We start from the raw sequence: 24,803 nt of genomic DNA on the forward strand, positions 1-24,803 counted from the left end.
TCCATGTGTTAAGTTCAATGTTATGAACACCATCCGGGCCATTCAATACACAGGTTTTTAATTTCTAGTCATAGTTATGAATATCCTTGAGGGCTATTCAATACCATTGGTTTGTTCTTCATTGATAATTGCATGTAATGGACATCATTTAAGGCTATCCAATACCATTGGTTTGTTTTTCATGTATAGTCTAACGTTCTGAACACCATTGTGGGCCATCAATACCATTGGTTTGTTTTTCAAGTATAGTATAATGTTATGAACACCATTGAGGGCCATCAATACCATTGGTTTGTTTTTCATGTACAGTATCATGTTATGAACACCATTGAGGGCCATCAACCATTGGTTTGTTTTTCATGTATAGTCTAATGTTCTGAACACCACTGAGGGCCATCAATACCATTGGTTTGTTTTTCAAGTATAGTATAATGTTCTGAACACCACTGAGGGCAATTCAACACCATTGGTTTGTTTTTCATGTAATGTCCAATGTTCTGAACACCACTGAGGGCAATTCAACACCATTGGTTTGTTTTTCAAGTATAGTCCAATGTTATGAACACCATTTAGGGCCATCGATTCCATTGGTTTGTTTTTCAAGTATAGTCCAATGTTATGAACACCATTTAGGGCCATCAATACCATTGGTTTGTTTTTCAAGTATAGTCCAATGTTATGAACACCATTTAGGGCCATCAATACCATTGGTTTGTTTTTCAAGTATAGTCCAATGTTATGAACACCATTTAGGGCCATCGATTCCATTGGTTTGTTTTTCAAGTATAGTCCAATGTTATGAACACCATTTAGGGCCATCAATACCATTGGTTTGTTTTTCAAGTATAGTCCAATGTTATGAACACCATTTAGGGCCATCGATTCCATTGGTTTGTTTTTCAAGTATAGTCCAATGTTATGAACACCATTTAGGGCCATCAATACCATTGGTTTGTTTTTCAAGTATAGTCCAATGTTATGAACACCATTTAGGGCCATCAATACCATTGGTTTGTTTTTCAAGTATAGTCCAATGTTATGAACACCATTTAGGGCCATCGATTCCATTGGTTTGTTTTTCAAGTATAGTCCAATGTTATGAACACCATTTAGGGCCATCGATTCCATTGGTTTGTTTTTCAAGTATAGTCCAATGTTATGAACACCATTTAGGGCCATCAATACCATTGGTTTGTTTTTCAAGTATAGTCCAATGTTATGAACACCATTTAGGGCCATCAATACCATTGGTTTGTTTTTCAAGTATAGTCCAATGTTATGAACACCATTTAGGGCCATCAATACCATTGGTTTGTTTTTCAAGTATAGTCCAATGTTATGAACACCATTTAGGGCCATCAATACCATTGGTTTGTTTTTCAAGTATAGTCCAATGTTATGAACACCATTTAGGGCCATCGATTCCATTGGTTTGTTTTTCAAGTATAGTCCAATGTTATGAACACCATTTAGGGCCATCAATACCATTGGTTTGTTTTTCAAGTATAGTCCAATGTTATGAACACCATTTAGGGCCATCGATTCCATTGGTTTGTTTTTCAAGTATAGTCCAATGTTATGAACACCATTTAGGGCCATCAATACCATTGGTTTGTTTTTCAAGTATAGTCCAATGTTATGAACACCATTTAGGGCCATCAATACCATTGGTTTGTTTTTCAAGTATAGTCCAATGTTATGAACACCATTTAGGGCCATCGATTCCATTGGTTTGTTTTTCAAGTATAGTCCAATGTTATGAACACCATTTAGGGCCATCAATACCATTGGTTTGTTTTTCAAGTATAGTCCAATGTTATGAACACCATTTAGGGCCATCAATACCATTGGTTTGTTTTTCAGGTATAGTCCAATGTTATGAACACCATTTAGGGCCATCGATTCCATTGGTTTGTTTTTCAAGTATAGTCCAATGTTATGAACACCATTTAGGGCCATCAATACCATTGGTTTGTTTTTCAAGTATAGTCCAATGTTATGAACACCATTTAGGGCCATCGATTCCATTGGTTTGTTTTTCAAGTATAGTCCAATGTTATGAACACCATTTAGGGCCATCGATTCCATTGGTTTGTTTTTCAAGTATAGTCCAATGTTATGAACACCATTTAGGGCCATCGATTCCATTGGTTTGTTTTTCAAGTATAGTTACAAGTGATTTTTTTTGTGTACAGTTCAATGTTTTGAACATCCTTGGGAGCTATTCAATACCAGTGGGGGGTTTTATGGATAGTTACAGTCAAATGTTATGAACATCAATAGTGAAGGTTTCTGTTCATTATAGTTACATGTTATGAGGTTTGTTTTTCGTTAATATATATATTTTTTGACTTATGATGATTTAGGTTCTGTGCCCTGAAATGTCATACATTATCATTGCATTGGAAGTCAATTTAGTTTTTCTACAGAACACAAACAATGTGGTTTGTTGATTATGTTAAATTTTAACTTTTCTGTTTTTAAAGACTTGTGGGTTTCAGTGTGATTGCTTTGATGTTGTTGTCAGGTGTATCATCGGTGACGTTGTGCAAAACCTTGGCCACTTCTACAAAATCATTCGATATATAACATGTAACTTGGTAGCATGTTGTGGTGGCTTTAATGATCGTTGAGTTATGCCACATGTTCATATTAAACAAAAAAGAACAGACGAGTGGTGTCATTTGTCCCGAGGTTTCATTTTTTCATTGATCATTTTATGGCTTACAGGTTGTGATTTGGGCCAGAAATTAAACAAAGGGTAAAAAACAACTCCTTTATTATTTGACAAATATCCAGTGATGAATAGGAATCAAATGCGCAATTGGATTGTGAAACATGTTGAATTATTGTTTTGTATAAAACGATTGAGCGTATAGTTTTGTTGTGGGTATTGTGCAATTTTTCTTTTCATTTTCAGACATTATGTTCATATTTTAATGAATTGTAATGCGTTATTTTATAGCGTTAACCTCAATTGTTCTCTTTATGTGCAGTAAACGTTTTATGTAATTTTATTTTTTCTGACATCATTAATGAAATCATGTTACATTTTGTTTATATTAAGATATGTTCTGTGCTTTGTATACCTTAAGAACATGTTTATGTTTATTTTAAAGTTTAAGCTGTACGTTTGTTGAATAGCTGTTAAAACTGCCAAGCCAGTAAGTTGATATGGTTGTATTTACTGTCTTTGTGTTCGATATACTCTGTACGTTGGTAAGGTGAAGGAGTTCTGTATTCATTATTATTCTCTTTCTTGTTCTTCTTATCTTTTTTTTTTGGGGGGGGGGGGGGGGGGGGGGGTTGAAAAGTGAATCTTATTTAAACATCTAAACTGCAATATATAACAGTATCAGTATAATTAATTCGTGGACGGCATATTTGTCAGGTTTCCATTGCGATGTCCAAATGACAGGGTCTCATTAAGGCTTGAAAGACCAAAGTTTTATAAATTATAAAACAATAATGAAGGGTGTATTTTGTCATGCAGGGCTACTGTCCTTAAGTAGACAGAGTCAAGAAGGACACAAAACCGGCAACGTCTAAAGTTGTACCTATTTGCGAGACCATGATCATTTGTGAGCCTTTGTTATTATGATGACTACTATTTACCTCAAGTGTTGAAGGTCAAATATAACCATTACCTTTGTGTTTGAACGGTCGACCGTATAAAGAATGTACGAGTCATTGGCCTTCATGAAGATTAATCTCCATAATAAATGTTTCAATTCGAAAACACGTAAAGATGATTTTGCTACATTACTGCCTAAAATCTACCACAGGGCTATGAAGTATAAATGTTTCATGGGTGACAGGTTCCTCATCAAATCGTACTGTTTTGATTTTAAAGCACCAATACAGTCGTTCAGTCTTGGAGAACGTCTTCACGTTATTGACAGTGAGCAGATAACATATTTTTGATCAATTATGACATTAGGCTAACAGTTGAATTTATGTATTAATTATGTGTTTTTTTATAAAGATGACGAACAGTTTGTATACATCTGGACAAATTCAAGACTTTCTCAACGGAGATGTGCCATTTGTTTTGTTTGTTTGAAAGATAACATTTTTAACGGAACAGTGAAGGTTGTTTTGATATATAGCTATGTAAGATGCATTTATGAAATAAATACAATGCCATCATGGTGTGCGTTTAATTCTTACGCTAATTTTGCTTAACTAACGATTAAAACTTTATTAAAAAATAATATATATATATACACCTTACCTCGTATAATCCATTTTAGTGTAATAGTTTTTTTAAAGGCATTGGTCTCCTGCGCATAACCCGTTATTATGTTTCTTATAAAGTGAATTTTCCAAACCATAACTAGTTAACCTGTTAGTGTTGTATAGCTAAAATGGGTCGTATGTGGCAGTTCTGGGCACTTATAGGCCTGTTTTTAGTCTTATGTTTTTATCTTACAAAACAAGTATCGCGAATACCAACCAGATGGCTGGATAATTATCGCGAATACTAAGTGGTTAACACGAAACAATTCGCGAACGCTATCAGGTTATCTTACGGCAGTAATATGCTCCCATATATTTGTGATGCCAACTGATTAACCTTTAACTGTCTCGTGGAGCTCGGAGATTCATCTTTTGATAAACTATTGCACCAAAGAGCATGATTGTTTATCGAAAATGATCCTCTTTCATGATAAATCCTGAATTCAGTTTCCTTTAAAAGGCAGGCTTCTGTATATGCAATATTTAAAAGGTTTGTCTTCTCGATGGCAACTTTATTTTATTATTATTTTAAATGCCAAAACGTTCAACTCTCTTGAAAAATGGGAGTTGGCTTTCAACTTTTATCTCATTATGCTTTGTGGTTATAAAACTTTATCCAGCGATCAAGATCAATTTTCAAATATTTTAAGAAACTGTCGCCTCATAATTTTAAGAAATATGTATAAAGTTGGTTCTAAACGTTTTCGAAATTTAAAACGAAATCATCAAGTTCAAGTCTGCACTTCTCGTTGACAGCAGCAGCACTTTCTTGGCTTTTCACGGTTCATTCATCTGTTGCTTCACTCCTGCATTTTTATTCAGCTGCATTAATTATATCGTCGAGAACATTTTGCACATCCTTATGTTAATTATTTTAACAGATCAACTTAGATTCATGTTAACAACATCATTTAATGTGTGTAGCCATGTTCGTTTCGTATTTAATTGTAGCTAGAAGCATACTGAACTTCGGTTTAGAGGAATGAATGTTCTACAATTTAAATTATCATAACAATGCCTGTTTTCTTAGGCAATACATATTAAATGTATGTAGTCTTGAGACAAGAAAGTAGAAAGAAGGTACAAAAACACATCAAAAGACTAGACGACGTGATATCGCGTGTCAGTAAAAAAACGTCTCTTAAATGTGTGTAGGTTTATTAATCGATCGGGATTGACTTTTAATGACCTATTAATGGCTTTTCCTTTTTGTGAGTATACCGAGGAGTGAAAACAAACATTTGGAAAGGATGAAAGCGTTGAGGTTTTAGGTGACATGGACTACTGAAGTAGATAGTAAATGTTCGTGTTAATCCCAAGAAGTGCTACTACTTGAATATAACTTTCTCGCTTTTAGTCTTCGAAAAGTAAGCTGTATAGAAAAGAACGATGCGGTTCACATGGTCCATCCCAATTTAATCATTTTTCAAAATTATTCCGCAACAATAAACTGTGAGTGGCTTGAGGCAGTTTTTGTGGGCGCTATTTAATATTCGACAATGGTAATTATGAGTACCCCCAAAATGACTTCATGCATACATTAAGGAGTAGCGTCATGCATGATTGAAAAAAACGCCTTCATATATAAAAACAACACTTACAATCTTACCATTACTTTTAATAAGTACATTATTCAGGTAATTGAGGTTGAGAGTGATTTGAATCAACTTACTTGCTGTTAGGTTATGACAATGGAGATAGTGATGCAAAACATCTTCCAAATCGGGACAACAGGAGCTAAGAGGTCGATGATGCACATATGCTTAAGAAATTCTACCGCACTAAGGCATTCTATGCAAACCTATGTCCCGATGAGATCCTTCATGAAGTCATACCCGAGAGGTGGTGGCATGTATATGTCAGCATTGCAAACATGCAGAGCTGGTGCAAGAGCCGACAGTCAACAGACGAGATCCTTTTGGTACATGCATTCGAGGAATTCTTTGGCCGCATGGAGATGCAAGATACATCAACTCTTCCATTATAGTGGATTGGTTCCTGAAAACTGCAGGTTTGTTAGTTTCATTTAAGGGACAATCATCCTTATTAAGTCTAGCATTTAAAATGTTTTGCTACACAGCGTTCCGTATCTAGTTGTCTAGTTAATATTCGCGATACTTTTTTGGTAAGATACATATCGTAAGACTAAAATCAGTCTTGAAAGTGCACAGATCTGCCACCTATTACCCTTTTTAGCTTTACTACACTAATAGGTCAACTAGTTATGGTTTGCGAATTAACTTAATAAGTAACATAAAAACTGGTTAACTAGATAAGATTCGTGTTTCCACTTATCAATCAAAAAATGCACTTTTGGCTCCTATCAGACAGTGGTTATCTAATCATGGTTTGCGAATTCCACTAAATAAGTAACATAAAAACTGGTTAACTAGATAAGATTCGTGTTTCCACTTATCAATTTAAAAATGCAATTTTGGCTCCTATCAGTAAGTGGTTATCTAATCATGGTTTGCGAATTCCACTAAATAAGTAACATAATAACTGGTTAACCACTTAAGATTCGTGGCGGTAATCACGTTGTTAACTTTTTAAAAATCTCTGATCAATCTGCCCGTTATTCGTGCTTTTAAATATCTGAAAATTAAATCATAGCATACTCGACACTAAATCTCAAAGTATTTTCATAACTATTCATTATATTTATTGCCCTTACGTAAATTGCCAAATGTTGAATAATGTGTTGGGAACTGCATCAGAAAAAACAACAACATCATGCATCGTACGTCAACGGTTACATAAAGAGTAATTACCACTTATATGGTTATTGCAAATGCGTTAGCTACTGCTGTGATTAATGGGGATGAGTACACGGTCGGTAACCGTTTCAATTTAAGTGTCAAACAGTACCATTTTATTGTTATTTATATTCTTCATGTCACATCCATTCTCATTTATCAGAGGGGTTTGATTATGATAAATCGTGTATGCTCTGGTATACAAGAATGGTATTATACTACGTGAACCAAAATAAACGCACCTTTTCAGTATTCGAACTGAACCAAAACTGTTGTTTCAGTATATTGTGTTGCTTGCTTTGAGATAATAACTTTATTTTACGGCATGAACTAGCAAGAAACCTAATTTATCTTTAAAATAAAAAAGAAGAATTGTTTTAATCCGTCAAATATACAATTATATATGTATAATTGTTGAAAAAACAACAACACCTACTTAATATCAGAATAGAAAAAAAAATCATGAAAATGCCGACTCATTCTACCTGATATCGTATTTACTGATTATGCCACCATAATACACGTAGTTTTGCCGACTAGTGATATAGTGATTTGAAATAACGTAACAGATGTTATGGAGTTGATATTATCTTTTATTATACAGTTGATTAGATAACTTAGCTTTGACATGTCCTTATCGCTTGCCTAAATGTTTCGTGTTTGTCTTTAGAATAGTTAAAAGGACAAACAGTGCAGTATATAAACAGGCAACAATGTGGTTTAAGTATTAAGTCCTTCTCCTAACATCAATGGAGTAGATACAAAATTTTAAACATACTTGTAATTCAAAGAGTGACGAACGTATAAGTTGTAAGTAACCTCCGTCGTTCGTTGCTTTCCTTTGTTTTGGGAACACAAATACCGTTAATACTGTTAGATATTTCAGAATGACTTGTTTGCTATACACATGTTTTCATTCGTCGCTTTGTTTAAATAGGGAATGCAATTTTGTAAAGTTATCGTTATAAGAATAAGTCAAAAAGTTTAGGATTTTAGTTTTGAAAATTACATTCTATTAACTTTTGTCATTCGACATATACACGGTGGAGAACCCACGTGACTTATTTGGTAAACTGCACGGCAACAAATGTCAACAAGTCTCGATTCAGGTAAGGTTTTTAAAGATAATTTTCTTAATATTTGGAGATTTTTTGTGAAATAAAGACCATAAACCCCGCATTTAAGAGCTCTATCCACGGTATTAAAGAACTTTCTCTAATATTCTAAAGTTTTCCTGAAAATCTTGACAACTGATTTCTCAGAGTTGAAATCTAAGGCAAAGTGCACGGCTTTTGACAAATCTATCGCTTTACTTCATGTTGGCCGTAAATAACTCATACACAAATCTTATTTTAAGCAAATTTTATGTATTTTAAAGTTTTCAGCGTGTATTGTTGAACTTCTTATAGTTATTTCAAAGGCGAAAATGAACTAAAACCAAAATGATAAAGTACACGGACATTTTAGGATGATAAAGTACACGGTTATTTTAGTTTATGTTTGAAAGTAGAGTGCGGTTTACAAACTAATCGTTATATAAGCATTTTCTATTCGTGAAGTCAGACTGTATAGTGTTTAGTTTTTATCTAAGTTGTAACAATAAATTTTGCATTATAACGCACACCTAAATAACTAAATATTTAGCAATCATATTTAATGAGGAGTTGAAAGATAGTCTATGGAATAATTTAAGAGAAAGTCTGCCATTATAAGTTCGATTACTTTTAAGTATGCAGATCAATACAGAATCATACATACATTTCTTCACAAATTAGATAGTTTTACTTATAAATTACAATCTGGACTGACGGCGAATAAAACATCTCTGTAGAAATTACAATCTGGACTGACGGCGAATAAAACATCTCTGTAGTTAGCGGCCCGTTTGTGGTGATTATAAATTTCATGAATGTTCCTATTTTGATGTGTTTTGCACACCACAATTAGTTTATATATATTTCCACATTTAAAGCATATTGTTCATACCTTTCAGGTAACGCTGAATCTTTTATTTGGTTCTGAACAAATATTATCTGATCTACATCAGTAAAACTGCGGTCGTTCGAACAATACAGACAGGAACTCATTGTAAAGATGGAGGCTCAGAGTTAGATGGGAAACAGCAAGGAGGAATGAGAGCACACTATATTACCAACTTACAGGCTAGGACTAAGACTTGAACATCTAGATAAGAGCTGGGCATGGAACATTAGAATGTTCTAGACTAAAGGCTGAAATGTGATTACAAAATAATTGTGTTTCAAAGCTTGCTGAATTATATAAGATACATGCAGATAAGAGTTTATAGGGAATAAATGGGAAAATGACAACAATGCATCTCTAAACCTTGTGAAAATGTTTTATGCTCAATCCGTTTTCATACTATTTTTACACTGCAATTTTTTCAGTACTGTAATACAAACGAACATTTTGAAAGAGCACCATTTGGTAACAGTACGTTTTGCTATTTATCTTAATAAAATGTTAAACTCATGAAAACGTTATTTTAACTCGGCAACATACTGGAATGCACTTCTAACTAGACCATTGTAATCTTTCAATGTGTCATGATTAGGTGTGTTTCGCCTTAAATTGCCTGCTGAGTCCAGATTTGAACTTGAACGCTGAGCGACACTGTAGACATTTGTGACGTGTCATACCCCTGTGTCTAGTAGAAATCTGGTCACTGAGATTGGTCGTGTCACCCAATTTGAACCCACACACACCACAGGTTAGCTTCAATTGGCCGCTTTCGCGTCTTTCGTGTATCTTCAAGTCTTGCAAGGGCAGTTTTGTCACACTATTTGCAAACGTGCAACTTTGTCTCGCCCTGATTGCTGCACCTATAAAAAAGACATGTACTGTCACAAGTTAGCGAGAATTGCTGGCAATGTCAGTACTTGAATATAATTTATAAAAAACACTATATTACTGCCACGCAATGAGTGTTTGATCGTGTAATCAGCACCATAAAACTGAACGACCCTGTCCACTGAAACATGGACCACATTATTACCCGGTATGTGAAAAACGCCACCCCTAAAAAACGTTGAAAACACAGTCAGACGACGGCAAATCTTAACCTCTACACTAGGGGAGTCGTAATAAAAGTATAACTGTCAGTATATTCTTATTTCTCGGCGAAAAAAATAAAGCTAAAAACTAACCTGTGTCTGTGTAAACACTTTCCCGCAAAAACGATGGCAATCGACCAGAATGCCTTCTATCGTGGTCTACTAGATGTTTGTTTTTTTTATTTTGAAATGCCATTCCGCATTCTTTGCATAAAGTCGGAGTCTTCATATTCTAAAATGAAACAAATATCACAAAATTATAAGTCTTTCAAATCAGCTAGCAATCGAAGACATTAAAATTACAAGAACACTTTTCTTTCTCAAAATTGACAAAATAAAGAGTTATTAAGCAGTTATGTGTTACTGTTTACCATGTATAATGAATACAAGCACGTTTTACATATACGATACGAAAAAGAAGTGGAACACCCTTTACAAAAAACTTCAAGCCCTTTATATGTCAATTGCGAATATATTGTTAAAATACGGGACTGAATTTTAGTGTGATAACACATGTTTCCATGATTCATGAAAATGAGCCCATCATTTAGGCGACTCTGTCGGTCTAACTGTTAAAACGCGTTCATTCTTCCCTTGCCACTCCATTACAATGCGTCTTTTCAAACATGGAGCAATGTTCAATAATGAATTTGAAGAATAGAAATAATAAATATATTTATAATAACTCGTTTTAGCACCAGTCAGTGAAATAATGAGTATATACACTGAAGGTTGTAAAAGACCGTGTACTTTATCAAACCTAAAATGTCCGTGTACTTTATCATTTTGGCGTTAGTTCATTTTCGCCTTTGAAATAACTATAAGAAGTTCAACAATACACGCTGAAAACTTTAAAATACATAAAATTTGCTTAAAATAAGATTTTTGTATGAATTATTTACGGATAGCATGAAGTAAACCGATAGATTTGTCAAAAGCCGTGTATTTTGCCTTAGATTTCAACTCTGAGAAATCAGTTGGTCAAGATTTTCAGGAAAACTTTAGGATATTAGAGAACGTTCTTTATTACCGTGGATGGAGCTCTTAAATGCGGGGTTTATGGTCTTTATTTCACAAAAAATCTCCAAATATTAAGAAAGTTATCTTTAAAAACCTTACCTGAATCGAGACTTGTTGACATTTCTTGCCGTGCACTTTACCAAATGAGTCACGTGGGTTCTCCACCGTGGGTCTAATATCATCAGAGGAATTTGACTCAGTTTTGGGTCTTAAATGATATATGAAAGTCATTATATGACCAAATACTGACAAAAACAACAATTTCGGATAAAGACCTGGTCACTAATATTATCATTAAAGAGATGACCAGCAATACGGACGTGCCCGAAATCAGGTAAGTCAGTTTTGATCTCTGTTTTTCTTTTACACAACCATCATAATCTAAACATACTGTACAATTTTGAGAAGCCCCATCTATAACCTTTGCAATGATATACAACACTTGCCACTTCTTTCACAAATCAAAAATATAAATATTTGAAATAATTATTGTTTAAACCAAATCAAAAAGGAAATCGAGCAAATGATTAACGGAAAGTCTATAGAACCCAAGGTAAAACAGTGTACTCTGAGTCAAGATCATGCACAGGTGGCATATAGCAACAATTCATGGATGGTTCCAAACATATATCAACAAAGTTTGGTAAATGCATCAATAAAAACCAACCTTTCTTGTGTTTACCATCCAAACTTAGTCAAAACAACTTTCCGCTTATTATTTTCTGTCAATAACGACCATTTTTCTTTGCGAGCGCCTGGCTGATGGCCTTGAAGTTGACCTTGTTTTCGATTGGATTTTTGCCGGGCCCGGCAAATCGATAACAAGGTCAACTTCAAGGTTGAATATTATTGCAAAGGCTATGTATGGAGATAATAAAAATGTACAGTATGTTTAGATTCTGACGGGTGTGTAAAAGAAAACAGAGATCAAAATTGACTTACCTGATTTTGGGTACGTCCGTAGTGCCGGTCCTTTCTTTAATGATATCTTCACTATATCATTTAAGACCAAACTCGAATCAAATTCCTGTAAATACCATTAGTTATTGTCATTTGGAATCTTAAATGGAGAAATTGACATAAGAAGGGGCGTAACTTAGGGCGCAACCTTTTTACATGCACCCCTCCCTCGTAACCCATAATATATGTGGTTTAAAATGTTGGCGGTGGGAAGGGGGGTACTCCTCAAGAAAATTTTAACAATTCATGTCAGAAATAGTGTATTTTGAGCGTATTGTATTACTTTTTCTCCGATATTGACATTAAAGTAGCCCTCTCCCCCTGAATCAGCTAATGAGTTAGACTGAATTGGAACTGACGGTGTAGGACTGCGGCAATTTGTTGCTTGTAGATGGCTAGAAGGAGTCTGATAGGTCAACATGGTTACGGCAAAGGTAACTAGAAGTACTAAATAATTTCGAAAGTGCAGAGGTTCTATGATGAATCCAGTTACTGAAGCAAATACCTGTGCACAATCCTTGTGAATGTGGCGTAACACACCGATTGGCTTGAATATACATTACTAGAGACTAGGTCGTAGTGATTCTTCGTGATGTGTAACTGTTGTACAACTGTTTGGTGAAGTAATGACGGGGGTCATAAGAAAAAGTGAGTTTGAGATGCAGCAATTTATGATATAAGAGTAGAAAGTTGAAATAGACTTAGTTAAGTTGGACCCATACATTTGTTTTTGCAAGCTATGTGAAACATGAAATTTAATTCTGTTAACCGGAAGAAATGTAAAAAAAATAATTCCGTGTTAGTATGAAAGGTTGAAATACTTAAGAGATGTTAAGTAAATATATTTATATTTGATCAGTTAATTGATTTCAGATATTAAAGAACAATAAAAGTTAGAAATGATTTACACTTGATGAAAGAGTTTGAAAATTTAGAAGAAATTTGTAATTACGTTGATCATTTTATAAGTTAATTATTGATTACAAATATAAGCATTTTAGTATCCATTTTATTCATCAAAGGACAAGGAAGTCCGGAGCAAAATAAATACATCTGTAAACTGCCTGGTTGTCACAATCCTTGTAGTTGTTGTGTAACATACCGATAGACTTTGATATGCATTGCTAGAAATCAGTTCGAACTGCAGCAATGTATGCTCGAAGAGTATATACTTAAATGGTGATGGCCCCATATACATAGTTTTGCAAGTTATGTGGACTAGAAGTTTTATTATGTAGCCCGGAGTAAATGTAGAAAAGACTCACCGTGTTAGTATGAAAGGTAGAAAGACTCTAGAGATCTATAATAAGTTTATGTTTGATCAAAACAGTGATTTCAAATTGTAAAGATTATCATTAGTTGGAAATGATGTAAACTTTATGAAGTGCATAGTAGTTTGAAGTTGTTAGAAATAATCATTTGTAATTACGGTGATCTTTTATAAGTTAATAATTGATTACAAATATAAGCATTTAAGTATTCATTTTATTCATCAAAAGACAAGGAAGTCCGGAGCAAAATAAATACATCTGTATACTGCCTGGTTGTTACAATCCTTGTAGTTGTTGCGTAAAAAACCGATAGGCTTTCATTTACATTGCTAGAAATCAGTTCGAACTGCAGCAAAATATGATACATGAGTAGAAAGTTTAAATAGACTTAGTTGTGATGGACCCATATGTATAGTTTTGCAAGTTATGTGGACTAGAAGTTGTATTATGTTGCCCGGAGTAAATGTAGAAAAGACTCACTGTGTTAGTATGAAAGGTAGAAAGACTCTAGAGATGTATAGTAAGTTTATTTATGTTTGATCAATAAACTGATTTCAGATTTTAAAGTATGTTATTAGTTGGAGATGATGTACACTTAATGAAATAGCTAGAAGTTGTTAGAAAGAATCATTTGTAAGGATTATTGTTTTCAAATACATTCATTTGAGTAATCATTTTAATAATCAAAGGACAAGGAAGTACAGAGGAAAATTTATATAATTTTATATAGGTAGTTTGTTTGATAAAGGATCGATTGGAAAATATTTAATACAAAAGCTAAATAGCTCAAATATAAAGTCGAACTGATAGTTACGTGTAGTAGTTGAAAGAACTTCGTTACAAAATTATATAAAATATCGAACCTTTTTAATTTACACTACATGTACATGTAGTTGTATTATACCTACTCAGGGCGATATTATGATATTTTAGCATTCTTTATTCTAAAATGATCCTATTTTTAACCTTCTTATTCGATTTCCGCCACGCATGGCAAACTGTCAGAAATGTCCAAAATGTAGTTTATTTATGACAAGCAATGTCCCAGTTAGAAATCCGATATTCGGATATGCAAAAACACAAATAGTTCAAAGTATGTGATACCACATCAGATAATCTCATGCACAGGTTTACAGCGAGTTAACTCAACTGTTAATTAAAGGTGGGTTAAAGTATTGCGATCCATTACGATTGGAACAAATTAAATAAGTCAAAATGGGGGTTGATGAAAATCACAGAAGCCGTATGAACCATTCATTTGCTTTATCTCGCTTCTCTCTCCCAAAAATGTTGCAATTTACCCAAACTGTTTACCAGACAAACCTCTGCAACCGATCGTACAAAACTTGGATAAGTTGTCCACAGGTTATATTTCACATTTAAATGAATTTATTGGTAAGTCTCATAGCAGTTTTGCATCAATTTCATCCAATCAATAAACATTTTCGCTTATTTTGACCAAACCAGAGAAATTATCAGTTTAATACAATTGCCTGTAGGTATTAACCGAAATATTTGAAAGCATTTCACTCTGCATTGTTCTTGCTGTCTACTACAAATACGCCCATTATATACATTTGTAAGTATGATTAAAACATATGTGTATACTCTTTAAGCAATATGTTTTTTAAACTATTTACAGAATATCTAGATTGACTCTATAATGTCCCTTTAAAGTTACATACTGAGTGTGTTTGAATATATCATGTTCCTTCAAGTGTAGCCAAAAAATTAATTTCTATCATTAAACAAACTAAACGTTAAACCAAGCATTATTCAAATCTGTAAAGGGAAATGATAAAGTTTGTGTTGTAAGTATGATACATTTCTTAAATTAAGATGTTCGTTTTTTTCAGTATTTTTAGTGTTTATATTTAAACTTTCGACTACTGATATTTATATGAAACTCTGAGCCTGTTTCTGTATTTTTTCATATAAATATTGTTTTTAATTATAGGAAGCATTATTTCTGTAAATGATTATTATTCTGGCATGGACAACAGAAACATCGAGCTTTTGTATTAACTGAACTTTGTATTATCTTGTTAATGTAGATAAATTGATAAGTGGTATTCTGCAATGCAAATAAATCATATGAACCTGTTTGAAAGATAAATATCACGATTCAGTTGAACATACAGACGCTTAGTTTAGAATTAACATATACCCTGTCATTAAATTATAATTCCATTATTTTGATAATTTTTAAAGTGTTAAGATATATATCTGTATATTAGAGTGTTAAAGAATGAAGCAAAAACATATTACGTATTTTGCATTCTTTTCTATTATAATGTTTTGTTAAAAGTAAAACGAAACTAGACACTTAAGCGCATAGCTATTTTCATATCAATATCTATTGATATCAATACAAGTGTACCGTGGAATTTGTGGTTGTGTTTTCCGGTTCGCTTATGTCAGGATGATTCAGGTTTGCAAGTGCCTTAAATTGTTTTCTGCTTTTCAGATAATGCACATACGTTTTACTTCAAAATAAATTGTTTAAATGTACTTGAATAACGAAACATACATCTCACCTGTGCGAAGGAACAAACTCTTTACCAGATTGAATACATGCAAGTTACTGGAATAATATTGCTTCTTTCAACAGTTTTTTCAAAACTATCATGTTTATTTTTCTGGAAAAAAAATACCGCATCGAAAGTTATCTCTGCTGAATTCTATTAATTTACATTCCTGCTCTGTTTATTTCAGGATTACAAACAGTTTACTTAGACTAGGAGTGGACAACCGCCGATTTAGACAACAGCAGTGTGAGACATTCGCTACCATTATCCAGCGCAGGCCTTCCGCCTATGTTGCCAAAAACTTCAGGAGTTCAAACTTGGCCTCCACCAAAATGCCGAAGCAGCAAAATATCTCATCGGCACAATTTGTTTGTGGATCTAGCAACGCCGCCAATTATGTGCAAAGAAAATATTACACCCCGAAAAGTATAAGCCAGCAAGCCGATGAAACGCCCTCATCGGACGACGAGGAGGATCGCAAAGCAGAGTACGACTTCAGGAACGTCAACTCTTCCTTTCCAGAGCATAGCGCAATGCATATTGGAGTGTCGTGCTTGTCATCCGCTGCCACAATTGTACGTGAATTAGGAGGTCTTGAACATATGTACAACATTTATACAACACACGGTGCTGAAGTAGTCTGCCTAATGACAAGGATAGAATCAAAGTATCTAGTGACCAAAGAGATTGCACTGGAGGCTTTTTTGCTTCTTCTTAGACGTCATTCCATTCTGCGCACATCTATCAAAACAAAGACAGGAAGCAGAAATGGTGAGCAAGTATTTGTTGAATACCATCCGTCGCATTTTGATTTTGACGTACTATCTCGAACGGATTGGTTGGATGTTCTTTTAGAGCAAGCTTCTCGCCCGTTTCAAGGTTCAGACAATCCGCTGTTGAGATGTAGAATGCTGGATGCAGGGCCAACTTCTTACAAGGATGAGATACAAGATTTTAACATGAACCCAAAACCACAAATTCATCTGCAACCTCGTGGGTTTTTCGGTTACCAATCGACTTTTGTCTTTGTTGTTCATCATTCTATTATGGATGGAGGATACTGCCTGTGGATGTTTCAAGAGTACATGAATTTCATAGACGCAGTTGCTATGGGAAATACAATTCACCGAGTGAAAGAGCTTCCAGTCCTCCCACCAGTTGAAAACATGATGACGTTTCCAAGTGAAAATGGGACTTCATGTGAAATATCAAATCACAACGACCCACTCTGTTCAACTAGGTTTTCAGTAAAACTTTGCCACGATTCCAATCAGGATCAATTATTGAAAGACTATAATGTGAAATTTTCAGACGAGATTAACCTTCTGTCGGACTCTGAACCGAAAAACGGATGTCTTTCATTTAAGATTTCAATACAAGATTCGAAACAGTTTGTTCATAGGTGCAAACAACACCAGTGCCGACCAAAAGGTGTTTTAGCAACGGCGTGGTTATTTGCACTGCTAGAACTCGTCTATGATGATATTAGATCAATAGAAATCCCGTTAGAATATATGATGGATTTCCGTCGATTCTGTGATTTCTCTCTTATGGGACAAGACGTACCACATTATCCGGGTACAGCTGCTATCCATGTTCCATTCGTTGCCCAAATCCAGCGCCAAAGAGGACCCGTCTTGTCATCAGAGTTTTGGGAAATTTCAAAACTGTTTGACAGCTTCCTGACCACCAATGTGTTTTCAAGAGATACATTTGAATGGATAAAACACGAAGCTGAAAAATATAAATCAAAACCTCTTCAGCAGGAAACAAAAGGCAAATCGCCGTACGTTTTATGCATCTCAAACATGGGTGTGTGCGATGGGGTTCTACACGATGACGTCAATTCGCGCATGCGCCTGGTTGGACTTCATGGTCATTCGACAGTACTTATTGACGATATGCCATTGTTCTTTGTAACAGTATTCACGTTGAACGGAAAGCTTTGCGGAAACGCAAGTTTCTGTGAAAGCTACACGAGCAGTGCAACAGCAATGAAGTTGATAGGACTTTTTAAAAAATACATAACTTTGAACTCGAAGTTGTAATCGGTGGTCCAAAATATGTAACAAACACTAACATTTTTGAGCGAAAAGGTAACGCTTTATAAGAAAATAAAAAAAAATATTGCTATTACACTTATTGGTATTAAATGAGAAATTTTAATCGTGGCCAACGATCAGAAATGATAAGTTAATACACTCATCATGTCTACTCTATTTTGAGAAATATAACGTCGAATTGTTATCATTGAGATTTGATTTGTTGTAGTTTTCACGTCGGAATGATTAAGAAGTGTATATATCTTGCACAGGAAATTCAAATAAACAACACATACGTTAATAATAAAATTAAATGTATAAGTAGATTGCAGTCAGGTGTAAAGAAATGTATACAATTGTATTTTAGTAAATATCAATAATCGCAATCACGTTGTCTCACAATCACGTTGTCTTGTTATTTTGTTTAAATTTTTATATGATTGCATATGTTTATACTAAGTGTGTATGTGAATTGAAGAGGCCTGGTTATTAAGTGTATATGTGAATTTAAGTGGCCTGGTGTAATAACTTTAAGAACGAGGGATAATACAAACTCATTTTCATAACTCTGGACGTGTATTTTTATTAATATCTATAAGTATTATTACATTATTACATAACAAAGCGAAATGCGTTCACTATATGCTGAGCAATTTTCCGCCTTCTGCCATCACCCATTCAGAAATTACAGATTTTTAGACAAAAGTCGCTGTCAACAGTCCGGCCCTCGGTGGCTTCACAATTTAGACGTCAAAGATACAGTTCTATTTCCACTTCGTGTCATGCGCAAGAATGTCCAGATAAAGGTGTTTTTCATTTCCTGCACAATTGATAGAAATTGTACATTACTTACTTTTAAGGATAGGTATAAGAACAAAAAGCAAAATCTTAGTTGATAAAGCAAACTTTACGGTCATATGGCTCAAACCGTTTTCCTTTATAAGCGCTATGCAAATTGGCGCCAAACTATCTACCTTTAATGTTGCTTATGGATCAAGCATATCGTATATAGTGAATCATATTTTGACACAACCATTTTAAAATGTATATTCACTTATTTTTCTATGTGTCTCTAAACAAGTTTAAAACAATATAAAGAAGTGATCATCCTATGGGTATATCTCAATTTTCAATGACGTTAAAACGTATGTCAAAATGTCAAATGTCCTTTTGAACACACATTTCAATGATCCATATGAATCGCAATGCCCAAGTTTTTCCAGATGATTTTCGTCTAATAGTAATCCAAGTTTCAAGCATTTACATACTTAAATTGTGTTTTTCATAACATTTGACTACCTCAGGTTTGGTGACCATGGTAATTCAAACGTTAACCTCTTATGCTATGTATATCAATTGTATCTGTCTGTTCCATATAGAGTTAGTTTCATAATAGTAAGCCATGGCAAAAAGTTGTCGATGAGTCTTTTCAAGGGTGTCAAGCTCAGTATGGGGAAGAAGTGGGTGAGGTTATGCATGACGATACCGACCGTAGTGAAAGCGAAGGCAAATAGGACGTCTTCGAGGATTTGTGAGGTACTAACAGAATGGCACTGATGATTATTGTTGGGGCCAAACTGACGTGGTTTAACAGTTTGAAGCCATAAAGAAAACAATTCAATCTTAAGACACATAGAACTACAAAAGTAGGAAGCCATAAAGTACGCCATACTTCTGTTCAATAAGGCAGCTACGGCGTTCCTCGGTTGGACACAGAGCAAGAAGAAGAAACAGAACAGTGAAAAATCACGAGGGTGCACCATCCCAGCATCCTCCCTCCGCTGTGGGAAGGGGGGCTCTACTCAGCTCTATGTCCGGATTCAGCAAATGCGGTCTCAAGAAGCCAGGCCCCAAATATCTCGAAACTTATTAAGTCTCTTATTACAGGATTAAGCTAAGCTCACTATTTTTGTCTATAATTTGCATAATATTTACTTCTTAAGGAGTTTGTATGCTTAAGAAAGGAAAAGTCATAAGTTCATATTATTAAGAGCAGCAGCAATGAAGTGCTGGTAAGGCTAGTATTAAGTTAATCTTACACCGTAAAGAGCTTTACACAGCAACATATCGTTTTGCTGTAAATTTCTTCGAACATATGCATGCTGTAAAAGTCTCACGGGAAGCTCTATACATCAGACTTAAACTATGTTTGTATCAGAAAATAAAGCAAACTACAACATTTTATAGTATTATGGATTCAAAACATGCAAAGCAGTATTTTAGTTATTAAAATTCTTTTAATGCAAATGTGTTCATTTGGTTTTGTTCATGTATCTTTACAATCAAGCTGGTTGTTTCTGTTTAAACAAAACTAATGTTTTATAGTTCAACAGTGCTTAGTGTAAAGTCACTCAATGTTATGAACATTCTTACCGACTATTCAATACCAGTTGCTCGCTTTGCATTTATAGTTTCATGTTATGACCATACTAGAAGGCTATTTAATACCAGTTGTTTGGTTTCCATTGAAAATTCAACGTTATAAACATCCATTTATAATTTCATGTTATGTTATATAAGTGCATACTAACATATTTTAACCATTAGTTAATGCATATAATACATAATTATGTATCATTGAAATCAAAGCGCTTAAAGCGTTTGCAGGCCTTTGGCATACTATGATTCGTGAGATAATCATGTATTGCCGAAGGGAACAGAAAGTGTTTGAAAAATTCTCAGTTTGTATTGGTAAATACAATCCAGAGTCTTGAGCATGTTGCATATGCATATTATTTATGTTGATATGTACATTTTGTCCACGAGTGACATAGGTTGAGGACAATATTGAGATAAATCAATAAATAAAGGGAAATAATAATATGTAGGTGAAACGATCCAGAGGAATTTTGCGCGACACAATTATGTTTAAAGTGTAGAGTAGATTTTACCTAACAAAATGCCAAAATGCTTTATCCGCGGCATTGCATTGTTTATGAAACCAAAGTTCCAGATACAGTTTCGTATACAATTGCGTATAACTCATTACTTTTGTTATTATGTATGTATTCCATGTATTAAAAGTACTGTTTCAAGTGACTGATACTCCATGATTTTAATATTCGCGAAACGTTTTCGGTTGAATACATCAGACTAAAACAGGCAGCCCGGAACACAGTACTTCCACCTTTAACCTTTCTTTAGCTATTAAGCACGAACAGGTTAACTAGGTATGTTTTGCGAATTCCACTTAACATACTAACTGTTTAACTAGGTACAATTCGTGTTACCACTTATCTTTAAAGATGCACTCTTACTCCCAAATAAGATTTACCACAATTAATAATATTGTTTTAATATTCGAAAAAGGATGAATAAATGTCAAACACAATGGATCTTAAAGGATAACGAGTTTAATTTGAAAGAAATAAGCATAAAACACGGCATTTCTACCTTATGAGGCTATAGTAGACCACAGTAAATCTTTTAGCATTCACCAATCATTTTTGCGTTTTCTGCAATTAAATACACGGTTACAATCTAGTTATCAGTAATAAATGTTTTCCATAAATGCATTACTTAGTAAGTAGTAAAAGGTTTATCAGTCAAAATTTATGTTTTATATAAATTTGTATGTATTGATTTTAAATAAGAATGCCTGTTTAAATGCATATCTGGCTTCTAGTTGTAAGTGGTTTATCTAGTTATGACTTGCAAATTCCATTTTTCATAGTAAGTAACATTCTAACTAGTTTACTAGATAAGATTCGTGTTACCACTTACTAAGTGAAAATCGCAAATCGTAAGTAGTTAACTAATTATAAAATCTTTAGATAACTTGTCACACGAATCTTATCTTCATGAATTTAACGAGTTGTTATATACTTACTAAGTTGAAGATAGACAAATGATGACTTCAGAATGCCTCACTAGTGTTGGATTTCAAATATAATCCTCACTTTATGTTTAAACGGTCAACCGCATCAAGAATGCATGTCGAATTCATATTAAAGTTACTTTTCAAACAATATCACAGGACTGACGGGCCATATTTTGGTGCCCAAGCTATTTGACGGACACCTGTGGCTACACCACTGCCTTTAATCTACCACATGGCTTTATATATCGCTCGAGTGTCAGATTCTTTATGTGAGTAGTTCATGAAAAAGTACTAGTTTGATTTTAAAACACCAAACAAAACATTCGGAACTCCTCGGCCATTTTTATCGAAAACAACCTCGGATGTATGCCGGTACATCAGTTGAAATAGTTCGTATTTTTTTTAATTATATCATTAATTAAATGTTGCGTTTTAGCTTGTATTTATTGATCTAAGTTTAAATTGATTGCCAGTGAAGTGTATTATTGCAAACATAATTAAGATTCCCAAGAGTTAAGTCATAAAGTTTAACTGCTAAATAAAATTACTACGTGATCTACTTGCAGCGGACTTAAACGTACCACTTTTTGAGTATGTACACCGTCCAAATACATCCGAGGTTGTTTGCGATAAAAATGGCCGAGGAGTTCCAAATGCAAACAAAAATATGTCTGTGTATATACATTTCTGTACCTAGTCTAGTCTCAATCATCTAGACGCTTTCAACTGATCTGGGTCTTTACGGCTAATGCGAAGGTCTTGACGTCATTGACTTGAATCAGAGCAGCTTAACCTAGTCTACATTTGGTTAATGACATTAAGTTATGACATTATGCCAACGGTTGTATTTATGATTTTATTTAAGGAATGAATTGCGGGGTTGATGTCATTATCGGGGTATGAACGCAATTGGGTTGGTCAATGTGTGTGGAGTCCGAAGGACTCCACGCGTACTTTGACCAACCCAATTGCGTTCATATCCCCGATAATGACATCAACCCCGCAATTCATTCCTTATATTTACACCAATAGTTCATTATTTCATTCAAGAATTGTTAAAAAAAATCTTCATTTCATTTAAGAAAACCTTTAAGTAATCCGTTTTTACCCATTCTGTAAATAGAACGACCCGACTATAACCGGAAACATTTTTTTCAGATGACGTCACAATATCGCGGGAAAAGATCAACCACTTGAAATCACTTTAAAACGTAAAATTGAAACACTTCTGGTACCATTATATTTAAAATATAATAAACTAACACTTTTAAAAATGTTAATCTATATTTTACGGGACATGCAGACACAATTCAAACAATAACAAGATCAATAGCTTTCATGTATATTGTTATGCAATGATTAACGATCCGAACATATCCGAAGATGTTGCGTTCATCGATTGATGAACGCAATTGCCGAAAGGCAGTTCATTTAAGGAATGGAAGTTGAGGTGTAAATATGTTGTTTTTAAAGTTACCAAAAATTCTTAATATATCTGGATAGATCACAGAGTTTTCAACGAATTTGTGCTTGTTGTTTAATTTGACAAATGTAGAACAATTGTGAATGTTATAATACATCATATATAAATAAAATGCATTTTTAACGATTTTAGAAATAAAGTAGATATAAAACTTACTTTGTACAATCCATAATTCCATAAGAGATTTATTTTAAGCTGCACTCTCACAGATCTACCATTTTTACAACATTTTTTTATTTTTTGTTTTGGGAAGAGCCAATTTTTGCGTCAATATCTGCAAACCAGTGATATAAGATTGCTGACAAAAGTCAGATCGTAGATTTTCATATTTCCGTTCGAAAATTAATGTTTTATGATCTAAACCGTTACTAACGGTTTAAGAAAAATGCATAAAACATCAATTTTTGAACATAAAAAAACACTGGTCATTGTTGAGTGACTTGTTGATCTGTCGGGTGGGTGTGTAAGCTTATTTATACTCGGGCATTGCCCATTCGGCGAGTGCTCCGTTAAGATTGTTAGTCATTTCAGGTCTTTGGAGCATAGTGTACAGACAGAATGTAACACTGGTTAGAGCTACCCTGGTTCTTTAACGTGCACCAGTGTATAGCACTGTCACACGGGACCCCCATTTAGCGTCCCTCCCGGAAGGCGATTAGATTTTTTTGGTGATGCGACGGGGGATCGAACCTGCGACCCCTGAATTGATAGTCAAATGTCAAATGGTTGATCTGTCCATTACTTCTCATATATATATATATATATATATATATATATATATATATATATATATATATATATATATATATATATATATATATATATATATATATATATATATATATATATATATATATATATGAGAAGTATATATATATATACAGAAGTATATATATATATATATATACAGTGTGTATATACCACGTGACAAATTATGTCATATATGCCACGTCGGAAGGTAACATTTTGCTTAAAAATAAGACTTAAAACAAAGATAACTTTTCTTTTACTACGTACACCATTTTAAATGTAACAAAGGGCAGTGTACGACGTTTAAAGAGCCCCACCTTTGTTTCATTACCGGACATCGATTAGATGATTCGACAAACCTGTTTCCAAAATAATGTTTTGACAGTGCTCCGTTAGACGGTCGTATTGTAAAAGGGTTTGTCAAAGTGTTTTAAGAAACTCAACTCTCAATTAAACTGTAAGCGGCGTAGACTGCGCTATGTTTCATTTAAAATGGTGAAGAGATGGTAAAATTATCTTTGTTCAAAGCCTTCATTGAAAGCAAAATCTTGACTTTCGACGTAGCATTTATGACACAATTTATCACGTGGTATACACACACTGTATATGACAGTTGGCATAATGTCAAATATGATGAATATGAATTATATATCTATTATATATAACAATTTGCTGTTTGTGTGTGTGTTTGTGTGTGCGTGCGTGCGTGAGTGCATAAAAATGCCAAGACGTTAAACTCTCCTCAGAAATGGGAGTTGTCTCCTTTTACGCCTCTTTATGAAAATGTATCCAACGGTCAAGACCACCTGGAGAACATTTTAAGATACTGTCGCCACGTATTTCTGATAAATATTTAGCAG

General features: G+C 34.0%; 1 protein-coding gene and 1 long non-coding RNA gene across 6 annotated transcripts; one reads left to right on the plus strand and one right to left on the minus strand.

Moving 5' to 3' along the window:
* Window positions 1-6,093: 6,093 nt before the first annotated feature.
* On the plus strand, window positions 6,094-18,421 carry LOC128216844 (uncharacterized). Of its 5 annotated transcripts, none has more exons than XM_052923523.1 (2): window positions 6,094-6,250; window positions 16,036-18,421. In XM_052923523.1, exons 1-2 carry the CDS (start codon window positions 6,096-6,098, stop codon window positions 17,894-17,896), a joined length of 2,016 nt encoding a protein of 671 aa, XP_052779483.1. In that variant the 5' UTR covers window positions 6,094-6,095; the 3' UTR covers window positions 17,897-18,421. The 5 variants fall into 5 exon arrangements, with proteins under 5 accessions (XP_052779483.1, XP_052779487.1, XP_052779484.1 ...); XM_052923527.1 differs by lacking the exon at window positions 6,094-6,250 and adding an exon at window positions 13,676-13,840 and having other exon boundaries at window positions 16,036-18,420; XM_052923524.1 differs by lacking the exon at window positions 6,094-6,250 and adding an exon at window positions 15,024-15,131 and having other exon boundaries at window positions 16,036-18,420.
* Window positions 9,369-11,955, minus strand: LOC128216845 (uncharacterized). The gene is made up of 4 exons (XR_008258147.1): window positions 11,757-11,955; window positions 11,189-11,297; window positions 10,163-10,301; window positions 9,369-9,838 (listed from the first exon to the last, which is right to left on the minus strand). It is a non-coding gene; the product is annotated as an uncharacterized LOC128216845 (long non-coding RNA).
* Window positions 18,422-24,803: the final 6,382 nt, after the last annotated feature.

Source organism: Mya arenaria, chromosome 14 (assembly GCF_026914265.1).
Source record: "Mya arenaria isolate MELC-2E11 chromosome 14, ASM2691426v1".
NCBI lineage: Eukaryota > Metazoa > Mollusca > Bivalvia > Myida > Myidae > Mya > Mya arenaria.